General features: G+C 42.1%; 1 protein-coding gene across 1 annotated transcript in view; it reads left to right on the top strand.

Moving 5' to 3' along the window:
* KIF25 (kinesin family member 25) overlaps positions 1–15,143 on the top strand; it is a 45,873-nt gene that overhangs the window by 18,404 nt on the left and 12,326 nt on the right. The window contains 3 exon segments of the mRNA XM_068413728.1: positions 2,274–2,341; positions 9,811–9,885; positions 14,247–14,396. Coding sequence (XP_068269829.1) covers positions 2,274–2,341; positions 9,811–9,885; positions 14,247–14,396 — 293 coding nt within the window.

The following is a 15,143-nucleotide window of genomic DNA, read 5'->3' as shown; positions in this document are numbered from 1 at the left end:
CAGGTGCCTAGCCTAATACCTGAAGTAATGTTTGAATCCAACTTTCTTTGGCACGGAGAAAAGAAACTGTCTGCCTCTACATGATTAATTCCTTTTAAATCATTTTGAGAAGGTTTTCACTTGTGAGTAGTTGAGAAAAAGGGGATTGCAAAGAGGTTGCTCTGAATATCAGGGAAGGTGCAAGATTCTGCTGTTTCTTCAAGATAGGACTGGGAAAACATGAATTAATACAACCAAGACCCTTCTTTTCTTGGGAGATAATTTTGTAATAAATCAGATGGATGCAGCTATAGCAGTTGGAGACATTATTGCTTCCCAGTTGCTTATCACCATCCCCAGCTAGAGGTTTCTTCCCTTGGTGCCTACCCAGTGCGGGGAATCCTTTAAGCTGCCCTTAGTGTCAGCCTCAGTGCTATGTCAGTCAGTTGCACTGAAGTTGACAGTGAAACATGAGGAGCAGTCACAGTCTCCCTTATACTGGCTCTGCTGTGGAGCAGTAGTTTTGGGAATGGGGGCATAGCCTTCAGCAGATACATAGTAACAAGCGATAAGAAATGATAATTACCACAGCTGGATTCTGTGATCATGCCTATATCCACTATTCCATATAACTAATTTAAAATTATTTCTTTGCCTTATTGAATTTCACTTACTGAACTGCTCCCCAGGCTTGGGGAGTCAGGCTTGGGTGTCAGGACAGATTGTGAATATTTATGAAGTATCCTTGTGTCATTTCCATGATTCATATTGCCCAGAAAGAACTCAGACTGGGAGTATTCTGTGACTCTGCGGTGAAAAAAAGGTTCTTCAGTGTTCGTGTGAGACAGCTGTATGGATTTTATAAGCACTGTTGACAGGGAAACCTGATGAGATTCTGTAGGCCAGCAGCTGTGGTGAATACATTAGGCCATACTGATCTCCTGAGAAAGGAAGGTCATTACAAATGCTCATATGAAACTTCTGCTTATTAACAATTCTTTTGTCTCTATGTTACTCGAATAGAGTTTTTTCTGTCCCATTTGTCACCTTAGGGAACGCTGGTCTGCAACTAAATTTGATATCTGAACCAGAAATGTGTTCAGTCGCTCTAAATCCATCCTTTTTTTTTTTTCTTCCCCCAGAGCCTGTTGGTTACTGATCCTATTAGAGTTTTGTGTCAGACTATTTTGTAGCAAAGTGGTGTACTCACATCTGTACTGCTGCTAGATTTGCCAATACTGGGATGGGTAATACAGCTCATTCCGTAGAGTGAGTGTTGTCATCATTAGGTTGATAATGATACATTGGCCTTCTCCAAAGAGGAAGAAATACTTGTAAACTCAAAACAAATTTGATTTTTATTAGCCATTTGCATGCTGGACATACTGTTATGCAGTTGTTATTTGCTCAGCTCTTTATGACTTCAGTCTGTGGCAATACTCATTTGAAGGCCATTAGTTCAGCAGTCCAAGCTTCTTGTATGAAGCACAGTAGGAATTTCAACAATCCCATCAAATGCAGTAACGTAACTGCAGGTTAATAAGCTAGGAAACCTCCTTGATTTTGATTAAGTATTTTGTGTACTAGTGAGCTTCCACCCAAATTGTTGTGAACCCCCACATTTTTTTCTTTTACTTTTCTCTGCAATTAAGCAACATATGCCATGAGGAGAGGAAGGGCACAGAAGTTGCTACGTAAGGCATGCCAGACTGCTGTGACTACACTCTGGTAATAGTTTAAAGAGCTGCTTATATATCTGTCAGACTTACAAAACTACTATATAATCCATCTGGAAAGTGGATTCCACTAAAAACTCGAAGAATGCTAGCAATTGTGCTAGTGCAGCTCTTTCTCACAGTTGTGGACTAGCATGTTATTCTACGAAATGTGCATCTTCTGCTCAGTTCTAGGTGCAAAAGTATATGAAATCAATCTGAAAAGGCACTGTGAAAACTGGCCCTATAATAAAAAAGGGCTCTTTTTGCCATTTTTTTCTACTTGTGGTGGCCATTAGGGAGGTTGGGTTTACTTGCTTGTGGCTTTCTAGGCACATAAGAAGTGTTGGCTGTTCTTTAGTAATCTGAATGTGTTTTGACATCCTTTCTTGTGATCTTGCTAGTTCACTGCAGTGTACAGGCTCTAAAGCCTCACGTGTTGGTGACTGCTGGAGGAGGGCCTTGGACTTCATGATCCTTAATTACTGCTGTCACTTGGAATGTTAGAAATTATAAATATTTCTTTTTTGTGTGTGTGTGCCTGTAATATTAACTGTATGTATTTTGTTTTTCTTTTAGGAAACTGTCCTTGTGAAGTGTAGCCGTCCTGGTCATGCATCAATAAACAAGACTTTTCAGTTTGAGAGGTGGGTAGTCCTGTGTAGCAATCTGGATTGCTGGAAGATTTGTATAGTGAAGGCTAATTTTTTAGTAGGCATTGGTTAGAAGGTAATGTTCATATATTTTTTTCACTTGTGTGATATTCCCATTCATCCCAGCACAGAATAATGCACTTCAGGACATAGATGACACACTTAGTCTTCCCTCTCAGTGAAGACTACTGATACACCTAAGTTTGAAACCTCTGCAGAGACTTGTTTGACCCTTTTCACAGTCTGAGTAGCTCTCATGATCCTTGCAACATGTTGCGAGATAGCAAAATGTTATCCACTATTTAAAGGGAAGGAACTCAAGTGGATTGCATGACTTCAGCATTAGATATACAGCATGACTGAGCCAGAAACTGGACTGAGGATTTGTAAGACTCAGTGTTCAGCTGTGCTACTTCTAACTTAGCATTAAAATGGCCTGAGCATAGACAGCAAGGTAGAGTCGTGGCATGTGTATCAGTTGTCCCCATGGGAAAGGCTGTAGGGGGACCACTTTCCTTATTAGATGCTCAAGAATCCATATAGATGAGAGAGATTTTGAATGCACCAGCTGTGATAAGGGTTTTAATTGGTGTTTGTGCCTTATGAGACACCAGAGAGTCAGTCCACAAGACAGAAAACTGCAGGGAGTCAGGTTGAAAGGTGCCTTATGTTCTTTCAGAATGGAGCTGACCTGAACCTCTGAAAACAGGAATGAAGAGTTAAATTAGTACAAATGAGAACTCTGTAAACCAAGAAATACAAAATTTTGCCCCATGCTTTTTTTCTAATGCAACTTCGCATCTATACATTGCAATGACTCATACAGTAGGCTCTCTACCCTGAACCATGCTTCAAAACCCTCTGGAAACAGAACACATGAAGACAACTTCATGCTTCCTTGCTTGAAGGGAAGACTTGATTTAAAGTCATAGAATCTTAGAATCATAGAATGGTTTGGGTTGGAAAGGACCTTAAAGATCATCTAGTTCCAACCCCCTGCCACAGGCAGGGACACCTTTCCTCTACACCAGGTTGCTCAAAGCCTCATCCAACCTGGCCTGGCACAGAGGTGAGACTGACTGGCCTGTAGTTCTCTGGGTCTTCCTTTTTCCCCTTCTTGAAGATGGGGGTTATGTTTCCCCTTTTCCAATCAGTGGGAACTTCCCCAGACTGCCACGACTTCTCGAAAATAATGGATAGTGGCTTAGCAACTTCATCCGCCAGTCATTCGTCATGACCTGTGGATGCATCTCATCAGGTCCCATGGACTTGTGCACCTTCAGGTTCATTAGATGGTCTCAAACCTGATCTTCTCCTACAGTGGGCGGTTCTTATGTGAAATGTATCCAACATGAATTATCTCTCCTGGTTTAAACTTAAGGTCTGAGCCTGTTCAGCCCGAAGTGCTGTAGGTTTGCTAAACATTGTCAGTCATTCACCATTTCCTGGAGGCATCCTTCTAAGATGCTTCTTTTTTCTACTCCTGAAGACCGGGGACTGCTGTTGTGTAGGACACCAAATAACTGAAAATTCCTGAGATAATGAAAATCTTGGGGAAGCTTTACTGACCCCATAGGTTATAGGACTCCTTCGGTACAATGTCTATGAGATCCCTCAAGGTACATGGCCCCCTCGCATGTCTGCTAAGCTACTCAAAGTTATTCCTTTTACCCTCCAGCTATACCCAATACAGCCATACCAGTTGAAGTAAATGCTGAATAATGCTGGAATTCAACTCTAGAGCAATGCAGTTAATGGTATTGACACAGGACTCCAGAGGTGCTGTGACTCTGGACATGTTGTGTAGATCCTGATAATCAGGAAAAGGGTTAAAAAATGTAAATCCCCCAAAGAATGCAGTTCCTGGGGAGTGTTTTTTCACTGTCCCAGCACAGCTCTTTTTTATAAACAGAAGAGCATGTGGTTCTTATGAACTCAAAAATGTTTATTTTCTTAGCAACATTTTATGGAACTAATAAATGTCAAAATATTTGATTTCAGCTCAGGAAGAAAATTCCAGCTTTCAGCATGTTAGGCTTTTATAATTTTATTGGTGAATCAGTTAGCAAAATAAAAAAGAAAGAAGCTCAGAATTTTCAAGGTGAAATTAACATTAATAACTAAACAGGGACAAATCTGTCATCGTTCTGGTAAAATACACGGGCATACAGAAAGAAATTATCTGGATTTGCTGCACCTTTCATAGTTTCAGATAGCTAATTAAGTGGGTGTCCATGCTTCAAGCAGTGCTGTGATTACAGTGTAGCATAAACTAGTTCAAGCCAACTTCAAAATTCTTCGTTTGAGTCTTGGTAGCATTTGAACCACAGCAGCTAAGTAGTGGCAGTAAAACCCCTTTAGGAAGTTGAGTAAATATTTGGAGCAGTTACTGTAACATGGAGCACTGTGCCTTTCCTGTGAATGGCTACAAGAACCTGACATAACTATGGCTATGCTACTTTGCAGTGCAAACAGACTACTAAGAATGGTTGATTCTAGCCCTGGTTGTGGTCAGTAGCAATCTGCTTTATTAGACAGCAAAACCCATCAACAGCAAGTGAAGACAGAATGAATGTTCTCATCTCTAAAATACCTTTTTAAGCTTTGTTTTTATGTAGTAGCTCTGAGATGTTTTGATGTTAAGATGGAGGACTTGGTGCTAATGAATATTTCATCAATTGTAGATAATAAATCATAGAATCATAGAATGGTTTGGGTTGGAAAGGACCTTAAAGATCATCTAGTTCCAACCCCCTGCCACAGGCAGGGACACCTTTCCTCTACACCAGGTTGCTCAAAGCCTCATCCAACCTGGCCTTAAACACTGCCAAGGAGGGGGCAGCCACAACTTCTCTGGGCAGCCTCTTCCTGTGTCTCACTAGCCTCACAGTAAAGAAGTTCTTCCTAATATCTAATCTAAATCTACCCTCTTTCAGTTTAAAACCATTCCCCCTCATCCTGTCGCTACTTGTCCTTGTAAAAAGCCCCTCTCCCACTTTCCTGTACGCCCCCTTCAGATACTGGAAGGCTGCTATGAGGTCTCCCCAGAGCCTTCTCTTCTCCAGGCTGAAGAGTCCCAACTCTCTCAGCCTGTCTTCATAGGAGAGGTGCTCCAGCCCTCTGATCATCTTCATGGCCTTCCTCTGGACTCGCTCCAACAGCTCCATGTTCTTCTTATGTTGGGGGCCCCAGAGCTGAAAGCAGTACTCCAGGTGGGGTCTCACGAGAGCGGAGTAAAGGGGCAGTATCACCTCCCTCGACCTGCTGGCCACACTTCTTTTGATGCAGCCCAGGATGCGGTTGGCCTTCTGGGCTGCAAGCACGCACTGTCGGCTCATGTTGAGCTTCTCGTCAACCTTCACCCCCAAGTCTTTCTCCTCAGGGCTGCTCTCAATCCATTCTCTGCCCAGCCTGTATTTGTGCTTGGGGTTGCCCTGACCCACATGCAGAACCTTGCACTTGGCCTTGTTGAACTTCATGCGGTTTGCCCAGGCCCAGCTCTCAAGCCTGTCAAGGTCCCTCTGGATGGCATCCCTTCCCTCCAGCATGTCAACTGCACCACACAGCTTGGTGTCGTCGGCAAACTTGCTGAGGGCGCACTCAATCCAACTGTCCATGTCACCGCCAAAGATGTTAAACAGGACTGGTCCCAATACCGACCCCTGAGGAACGCCACTCGTCACTGGTGTCCACTTGGATACTGAGCCGTTGACTGTAACTCTTTGAGTGCGACCATCCAGCCAATTCTTTATCCACCGAGTGGTCCATCCGTCAAGTCCATGTCTCTCCAATTTAGAGACAAGGATGTTGTGCGGGACAGTGTCAAATGCTTTGCACAAGTCCAGGCAGATGACATCAGTTGCTCTTTCCCTATCCACCAGTGCTGTAACCCCGTCGTAGAAGGCCACCAAATTTGTCAGGCATGATTGCCCTTGGTGAAGCCATGTTGGCTGTCACCAATCACCTCCTTGATTTCCGTGTGCCTCAGTCTAGTTTCCAAGAGGATCTGCTCCATGATCTTGCCAGGCACAGAGGTGGGACTGACTGGCCTGTAGTTCCCTGGGTCTTTCTTTTTCCCCTTCTTGAAGATGGGGGTTATGTTTCCCCTTTTCCAGTTGGCAGGAACTTCCCCAGACTGCCACGACTTCTCAAAAAATGATGGATAGCGGCTTAGCAACTTCATCTGCCAGTTCCCTCAGGACCCATGGATGCACCTCATTGGGTCCCATGGACTTGTGCACCTTCAGGTTCATTAGATGGTCTTGAACCTGATCTCCTACAGTGGGTGGCTCTTCATCCTTCCAGTCCCTGCCTCTGCCTTCTGCGACTTGGGTGGTGAGGCTAGAGCTCTTGCCGGTGAAGACTGAGGCAAAAAAGTCATTGAGTACCTCAGCTTTCTCCATATCTTGGGTAACCAGGTGTCCCGTTTCCTTCCGGAGAAGGCCCACATTTTCCCTAGTCTTCCTTTTGTCACTGACATACCTATAGAAGCATTTCTTGTTGTCCTTGACATCTCTGGCCAGATTTAATTCTATCAGGGCTTTAGCTTTCCTAACCTGGTCCCTGGCTTCTCGGACAATTTCCTTGTATTCCTCCCAGGCTACCTGCCCTTGCTTCCACCCTCTGTAGGCTTCCTTCTTGTGCCTGAGTTTATCCAGAAGCTCCTTGTTCATCCATGCAGGCCTCCTGGTGTTTTTGCCTGCCTTCCTCTTTGCTGGGATGCGTCGCTCCTGAGCCTGGAGGAGGTGGTCCTTGAATACTAACCAGCTTTCTTGGGCCCCTCTTCTCTCCAGGGCTTTATCCCAAGGGACTTTCCCAAGCAGGTCCCTGAAGAGGTCAAAGTCTGCTCTCCTGAAATCCAGGGTGGTGAGCTGGCTGCGTGCCCTCCTTGCTGCCATATGGATCTTGAACTCCACCATTTCATGGTTGCTGCAGCCAAGGCTACCCTTGAGCTTCACGTCCCCCACCAGCCCCTCCTTGTTGGTGAGAACAAGGTCCAGCATGGCACCTCTCCTCGTCGGCTCCTCTATCACTTGGAGAAGGAAGTTGTCATCTACGCATTCCAGGAACCTCCTGGATTACTTGTGCCCAGCTGTGTTGTCCTTCCAACAGATGGCAGGGTGGTTGAAGTCCCCCATGAGAACCAGGGCCTGCGAACGTGAGGCTACATCTATCTGTCTGTGGAGAGCCTCATCCGCTTGGCCATCCTGGTCGGGTGGCCTGTAGCAGACGCCAACCATAACGTCTCCCGTCCCTGCCCGCCCTTTAATCCTGACCCATAAGCTTTCCGTCAGCTCCTCCTGCATCCCCAGACAGAGCTCTCAGCACTCAAACTGATCATTGACATAGAGCGCAACACCCCCTCCTCATCTCCCCTGCCTGTCCTACCTAAAAAGCCTGAATGAAGCAGAGAAAAGCATTTGAAAATGTTTTTGCTCTCTTATATTGACCTTGCAGATTTGATGTGCAAAGTTTACTGAAGCATATGCGTGTATGCATGCAAAGCAAGGATGGAGTATTGCTATTCAGTGTCTGTGTCCTCCCAGTACGAACTGTGCCACATCTCTGCATATTTGTTGGTTTCTTAGTGTAGTATGACAGCACATCAGTGGAATGGCAAGACAAGCAGTATTTCTCCATCAAGCCAGACAAGTGCTCCTTTCCTGATTAAAGAGAGTACATTTTCATGCAACTTACAATTATACTGTGGAACACACTGCCACAGGATGTTACTCCAGGCCAAGAATTCTGCAAGATGCAAAAAGAAACTGAATACTAATTCTAATAATATTTTTTTTAAAACAGAGATTCAATTCATATTTCAGTTTTGAGGCCAGTTTACAGCTTTTAAGGATTAGGATGAGACACAAAGATGAATTATTGTGTCTCCAGCCACCATAGTGTTTCTTGCTCCTTCCTCTGGCTGTTGTCAACAGCAAATCGCTGAACTAAGTGGGCTGGCTCTAATTCTGTATCTGTTTATCAGTGATCCCTGTGTACAGTCTTATTTATGGAGAACATGAATACAAAATCTACATTTCTGCAGAGTATAAACTGTAGTGGCCAGATCCTAGTCAAATATACAAAGTGGCTTGAGTAAATGCTAAAGAGCACATTATGTCTTCATTCAGTTAAACTTGTAGTATCATATACAAGCTGTGGGAGGCTGCTAAGTGAAGTGTACTAGTATACTATATACACAGGGAAGTAAGTATGCTTTGTAATGTTTGCTGCTACCAAAATTCCTGTTTCTAATTAGTCGTTTTGCTATAAGCTATGAAGAACACACATCACTCATTGGAAAACAGAGCTAAACAAAAAAAAAAAAAAAAAAAAAGAAAGAATCACAACAGAAAGATATCAGAAAAGGAAGCTTTTCCCAAAGATAAACATTCATACCTCAAATACTTAAGTGTGGCTAATGACATTCATGTTTTAGATTCTGTTCATCTTGTATAAACAGTACTTGCTGCAGGCTGTTATCTTGGGGAGGACACGTTTTTGGTGTGCTAGAGAAGAAATGAGCGAGTTAGGATGTCCACGGTTTACTATCAGAATTTCCTCCCTTTGATGATTTCCTAATTTCAGGTCTTGATTTTATGTTCTACAAACTTTATAGTTGAAAGGGTTGGAGGAGAAATTTCTTTGAAGAGCTCTGTGTTAGCGCTTTTTTTTTTCTTTGAATTTGAAAAAATGTATGCAGTTGTTTTAGACATCATTGTTTTGGCTCAAGGGTTGTACTGTCATTGCTCTTTTCTAAGAGGTGGAACAACTCATTCAATTTAATTGTCTTTCATTCTGTTTAAAAATTAGTCTGAAATTCACATCACAATATAAAAGAAAGTCTTCCCTCGAGTGAGAAGTGTTTTATTTCAGAGTAGATAGTTCAGCAGGAGTGGGGAGGGAAATACTTTAGGCTGATGCTGCCCACAAAGACAGTGCATCCTTAAACATGACCCTCAGGGCCTTCTGATTTCTGCTCTGCCACTGACTCTTCTCAGACAAGCCCCAAGGCAAGTTTGCAGCCTCTGTACCTCTTTTTTTTTGCAATCCTTATCCACATCTAAAGGGAAGCACAACCTGGCCACTTCCTTCCTTAGTGTGACACAAAGGAGACACAGGCAGCAGGGATATTTCATAGTCTGGCAGGTGGGAGAAAGTCAGAGGGATCCAGTACAGCCTGAAAAAAGAGTCCATCTGCCAGAGAGGCAGGCAGAAGGATTACGACGTGCTCAGAGAGCCACAAGTTTGTACCTGTGGGCCATTCTTCCAGCATAGACAACAGCTGCTCCCAGAAAGTGGGTTAGAACCTTGGAGTTCTAATTTTCAGTCCCCTGATATAGAAATGTCAGCAGGTCACAAACTTTATGTCAGTGGCCTGCGTTTTCACTAGTTTGTGTTCTTGTATTGTGACAATGTATTTATATTTTTTCTTCAGTTAATCATTGCACTTTGCTCCTCAGAGTTTACAATGCTTCAGAGTCTCAAGACACCGTATTTGCAGATGTGGCCCCTTTGCTAACATCTCTCCTGGATGGGTAAGTTAAAAGATGGCAGCAAGAAAGCTGAAGGGCAATAATCTACTGAAATCCATCAATTAAAAAAAATTACTAAATCTGGTCAAGTTTTGTGGCTTTACAGCTGTGTTTTCCTGTTTTCTTTCTAGTCAGCACCAAGTGAATGTTGTTTCGCCATATAAACAGTGAAAACACTATTTACAAAATTTAGCAGTGCAGACAGATTTGGGGAAAAAAATTAGGTTTTTTTGTCTGGTCTCTTTCCAGCAGACTTAAGCATTGCTTGTAATGGAGGATACTATTTTTTTTGGTGTTTTGGTAGGTTATGTTTTATAACTGTTTTTCAGTTGTAGACACAGTATGATACATCTTTTCCAACAGTATATTCATATATGAAAGGCCTGCCAGGGCCACTTTCTGATCATCTGCTCCGTTTTTGTGTACAGCACAGGCCATAAGTGGTGGTATGATCAGTTCCTGGTGGATCCAGAACTGAGCATCCTCAGTCATAGTTCTAATGCTCCTTCAGGCATTGGGGTTAAAACAGAATTCTGGTTTGGATACAAAACTGATCAGTAACAACCACTAACAAATATGTGCAATTACTTCTAGCCACTGAAGTTCATGAAGTGTGATTTTCATTTGTATGAAGCCAACTTTAGCTACTCTTGTGAAGAAATCTCGAAGTGCATATTGTTATAATCCTTGATGCTTGAACTGAGATTCATACAAAACTTCCTTTCTGCTCCTTTCTCACCCCCGCTCCAATTCCACTCAATTATAGATAGTTGTTGTAGAGCTGTCACAGACCTTTCCATCCACAGTGGTATAGTTGAACAGTGGCAAACCTTGTTCCTGGCAGTCTTTTCTTAAAAGGAGCATGGAAGAGGCATATCAGGATATTGCAATGTTGGGAAATCCCCACCATCCCTTTACACATGCCACAGAGGGGCCCACAAGGGCTACCTGGGCTAAGGGAAGTCCTATATGGCCCATATGGCATTATTCTAGTTTAGCAAGGATGAGTAACCACAGTTTCCATAGCCAAGCAACCTAGGGACCACTAGGTTGGAGGAGTCTGAAGATGTCCTTATAACTACTGTTTTATCTCTCTGCTTTTCCTTTTGTAATGAACATAAGTTTGCTTTGGCTCAATAAGTTGCCTGTGTATCTTCAGACATATCCGATCTGTACCTTGATCTGCTGTACTTCCCACTTTCTAATTTCCACATTGAGAGAATCCTGTCCTAAAAGCTGGGAATTTTATATTCAGTTAGAAATTGTTCTGTTATTGAAAACAAAAGAGTTGTCTTGTTCTTCCAGAAGTGCCATTTAAACAGAAGCAGATTTTCAGGGAAGGCAAGGCTGTGTGTGTATGAGCCGTGTTTCTCAGCAGCCTTCCCATTGTAAATGAGAAACAGACATACTTAGTCTGAACCTTTAACCTTTTTGCTGCTCCTGATTGTTTTAGTCTGGGCTCCAAAGTGGTCTGTAACAACTTTTAGCTCAAATAGAAAGGAGTGTTCCATTCCTTTTCTTTATTTTTTCTTTATTTTTCTTTCTTAATGAATTGTTTCATTTTTCAATATAAATATACAGGAAGAAAAGCTTGTCCCATATGCAAAACAGACAAAGTACAGCAGGCTTCAGATTTTACAGTTAGCCATGCAGGGCCAGCAAGAGAGTAAGATAACATTTCTTTACAGCATGGAAGAATCAAACTTGTTTATTTATTTTAAAGAAGAATACGTTTCTTCTCCTTTGATTTCCTTTAACAGTGTTCTCTCCTAGTGATAACTTTGCTATATTGAACACCCACGCTTTTCCCAGGAGAGAAATAGTACAAAACTATTGGTATTCTAGCTTGACAGTAAGAACTTTTCAAAACAAGAATATAACTAATGAAGCAGAGCAGAGAAGGAGAAATGTCAGGGCACACAGGTGAATCATAGTCCGAAATTTTCAGATTGCTCTATTGGAAACCCTCATGTTGGAACCAGAACAGCAATGTAGTAAACTCGGTAAATATAAACTAGTCTGCTGCTTGTCTGCTTGTTGAAGCACCCAACAAGTCATTCTCTCCAGTGCCTACTTAGATATAATGCTGCTTTGGAGAGTTTGAGCTGAGTTGGGCATACTGAAATACTGTTTTGGCTTTGGCAAAGAAGTTACCACTGATTGATACCTGATTTGCATCTCTATCTTCAATGTTCCAAGCACCTGTCTACTTAGCTTCTAATCATACCATCTGTATCTTGTCAGAACTATTTTGTCCATGATGCTTACTTTCTAACAAGCAGCAATTAAGGAAAATTTGAATAGCTGGACTATACAAAAGTTTGAGAGACTTCTATAAAGACTTCCATTCTGTTTCCTAAGGAAAAGTACTACTTGCAAACTTCAGGCTCCGTTTTCGGTTCCAAAGATCTCTCTGATTTTGAAGTGGGGCTAGAAGTCTCAATAAGCTACAGGCTGGCGAGGTAGCATGCGTTAGGGGTGGAATTGTGAAAATTGCTCATTGTTAGCCTAGCTGAAAACTACCAAAATTAGTGGGAGCTTTTCCACTGACATAAATGCAAGTAGGGTTATGTCAGCAGTGAATACTTAGAGAAATCCCTTGTTTCAGATTTACAGCCCTGATTTCTAGCACATTTCATTTTGCTGTAGTGTTCTTTATTTTCAGTTACAGTTATCTCATCTCCTTTACTTCATCAAATCTATGACTAGACTTCTGTTTTATAGTCTGCATCCTGAAATGAGGAGGGACCTTGCTATAGGTTCACTGACCGCAACTTTGACTTCACATCCCCAGAAGGGGTACCCAGGTATTTGCTGTGTGGGCTTATAAGCCCACATTTCTTTCTAACAAGAGAAAGCTTTCTAAATAATCCTCCAAAAATAATTGCTTCTAGGCATGTTTAATATGCAAAAAATTGCTGCAAATATATTTCTCTGCAGTGGCCATGTAAGTATTTCATGACTTGAAACCATAAATTTAAAACAATTAGATGAGGGGTGTTCATTGAAATTTGCTGGCGTGTGCTTGAAAAAACATTTTTGATATGAGGAAAAGCATTGGATAACCAAAAGCAGCTGTTCAGGTCTGCCCACAGAGGAGGTAGCTTAGGCAGTGAAATTTTACTCCCTGGCAGACCAGGAGCAAGCCCATTCTTTCTCCTCTCTAGTAGAGCAGAAATTTCAGCATACTGCAAAGCACTCCTCATGTACAGAGATTCTGCTAATGTTGGGTCTCTGAACCAACAAGGTAGTCCAGGGAAGGAGCAGTCCTGTCAGAATAACTGCACATCTTCCAAGAGTTTTTGCTGGCACAGTTCTGTGGTCAACACCAAGGTGTGGGCAGGTGCTGCAGAGTGGATGCAGCTGAGTAGGGACTAACCTTCAGCTGCACAGTACAGTACTGGTCCCCAATACACAGTAGTACTGTGGCTGGATACCTTCGTATCTGCCCACTTGTTTTGCTTAAGATATTGACTTTGATCCGACTGTGTTAGAAAAACACTTTCTGGATAGGATTCCTATATCTAAGTTCAGATCCCTGTGGCACAGACATCCACAACAGAGCTCACAGCTGTGGACTTTTTTTTTTATTATTTTCAGTGCAGAGAAACAGGCATTTTCAGAGTTCTGTTCATGAGATGTATTTTACATGTCTACTTCAGAAGGTGATGAATTGTGTTTCATAGGTGCCTGTACCTCTGCAGGGACATTGTACATTTTCATCTTCTACAAGTCCGTATCAGAGCAGTTTCTACCACCTTTATTCCAGAGTAGTCTTTGTGTGCGTGCTTATACTGAACTAACTCATTTGGCTTAAAATTTGTGCCTCTTATTATTAGGGCTGTCTTATCTTTTGCAGTGACTGAGGGCTATGACTGATGAGCCTGCCTGAAAAAGACTATGAGAGCTGAAGAGTCTACTGTTTCCAGCTGTTAAGATATTAGTGCTGTGGTTTGCAGCATAGCACTGTAAGACAAATCAAACCCAGCGACGGTTTACTTTAAAATGCTGTACTGTAAACTGCAGTGGTTCAGGAGCTGATTAACAAGCAACTCAGTTGTGCATGAACTGGAAGTTGGGCAGACAGGAGGTCTAACCTCATCAGTCATTCCAAGCTAAGCACCCTTAAACTCTGCTTGAAAGCATCCCTTCAATTCTGCTTAAAAAATAAAATCTGCTTAGGCAATGTTGTGAGCAGTACTTTAATTTCTGTCAGATTTTGAGATCTCCAGAAAGAAATCTGCAGGGGCAGTGTATTTATTTTTTGTTTCAGTTTGTGTTCCCAGATTGTTTGGGGTTTGGCTTGCCACCTAACAAACACATTTGATAATAGTAAAATAAATGAAGGCCCTTTTATTTTTCAGGTACAATGTGTGTATCATGGCTTATGGGCAAACTGGAAGTGGGAAGACATACACAATGTTGGGACCACAGTTAGAGGAGAACTTTGCATTCTCCACAGAAGATGAATCCGAACTTGGAATTATTCCTCGAGCTACCCAAGAAGTGTTCAGGTAACAACTAAGTAAAGGCTCGTGTCAGTGGCAGTCACCTCAGACTTTATAGAAAGGATTAAATTATGATTGTAATGTATTTATCATTACAGATTTCAGCTTCACAATGATTAATATTTATAGCTTCTCCAACTGCCATTCCATATTTGAGTTTTGATATAGATTGCTAGTCTCTCTCCTGCTTAGTCTGATTTTCTAAGAAAATAAGATTATGCAATCTTGCTCTGTGTTGTCTGTCCATCTGTCTTTCAGACTCCTCATTAACTTTTGAATATGTTTCAACCATAGTCGTGGGAATCCAAAAGCTAATTAAGTTCTTAGAAGATTTGTGAAAATTGACAATTGCAATAGATGAAGAGGATCCAGATTAGAACCCAGTCCCTGAGAAGCATGATAGTAGAATTTTTAACCACAATCTGTTCTTGCTTTGAGAATTCTTAGGTTTTTTAGTTGAACATAATGCATGATTTGAACTGATGCACTGCTATGTTATAATAGAAAAGCCATTAGAGGTTTTTCCAGCTAAGCCTATTTCTTTTTGGAGAAGGGTATAAGCTAAACCAAAGATCCAATTTTATACCAGAATAGCTGTGTCTAACTGTAAATACTCTCCTGAATAGACAAGCCCTTAATTTATGAATTTTCTGAGGCTGTGGACAGATACTCTCTTGCAAACCTAGCTGGGCAGCATACCATCTCTGCCTGTTCATTGCTTGCACTCTACCAGAGTTTATCATACCTTGAGCT

Source organism: Nyctibius grandis, chromosome 1 (genome assembly GCF_013368605.1).
Source record: "Nyctibius grandis isolate bNycGra1 chromosome 1, bNycGra1.pri, whole genome shotgun sequence".
Lineage (NCBI taxonomy): Eukaryota > Metazoa > Chordata > Aves > Nyctibiiformes > Nyctibiidae > Nyctibius > Nyctibius grandis.
The sequence above is the reverse complement of the archived record's forward strand: the minus strand, read 5'-3'. Positions and strand labels throughout refer to the sequence as shown.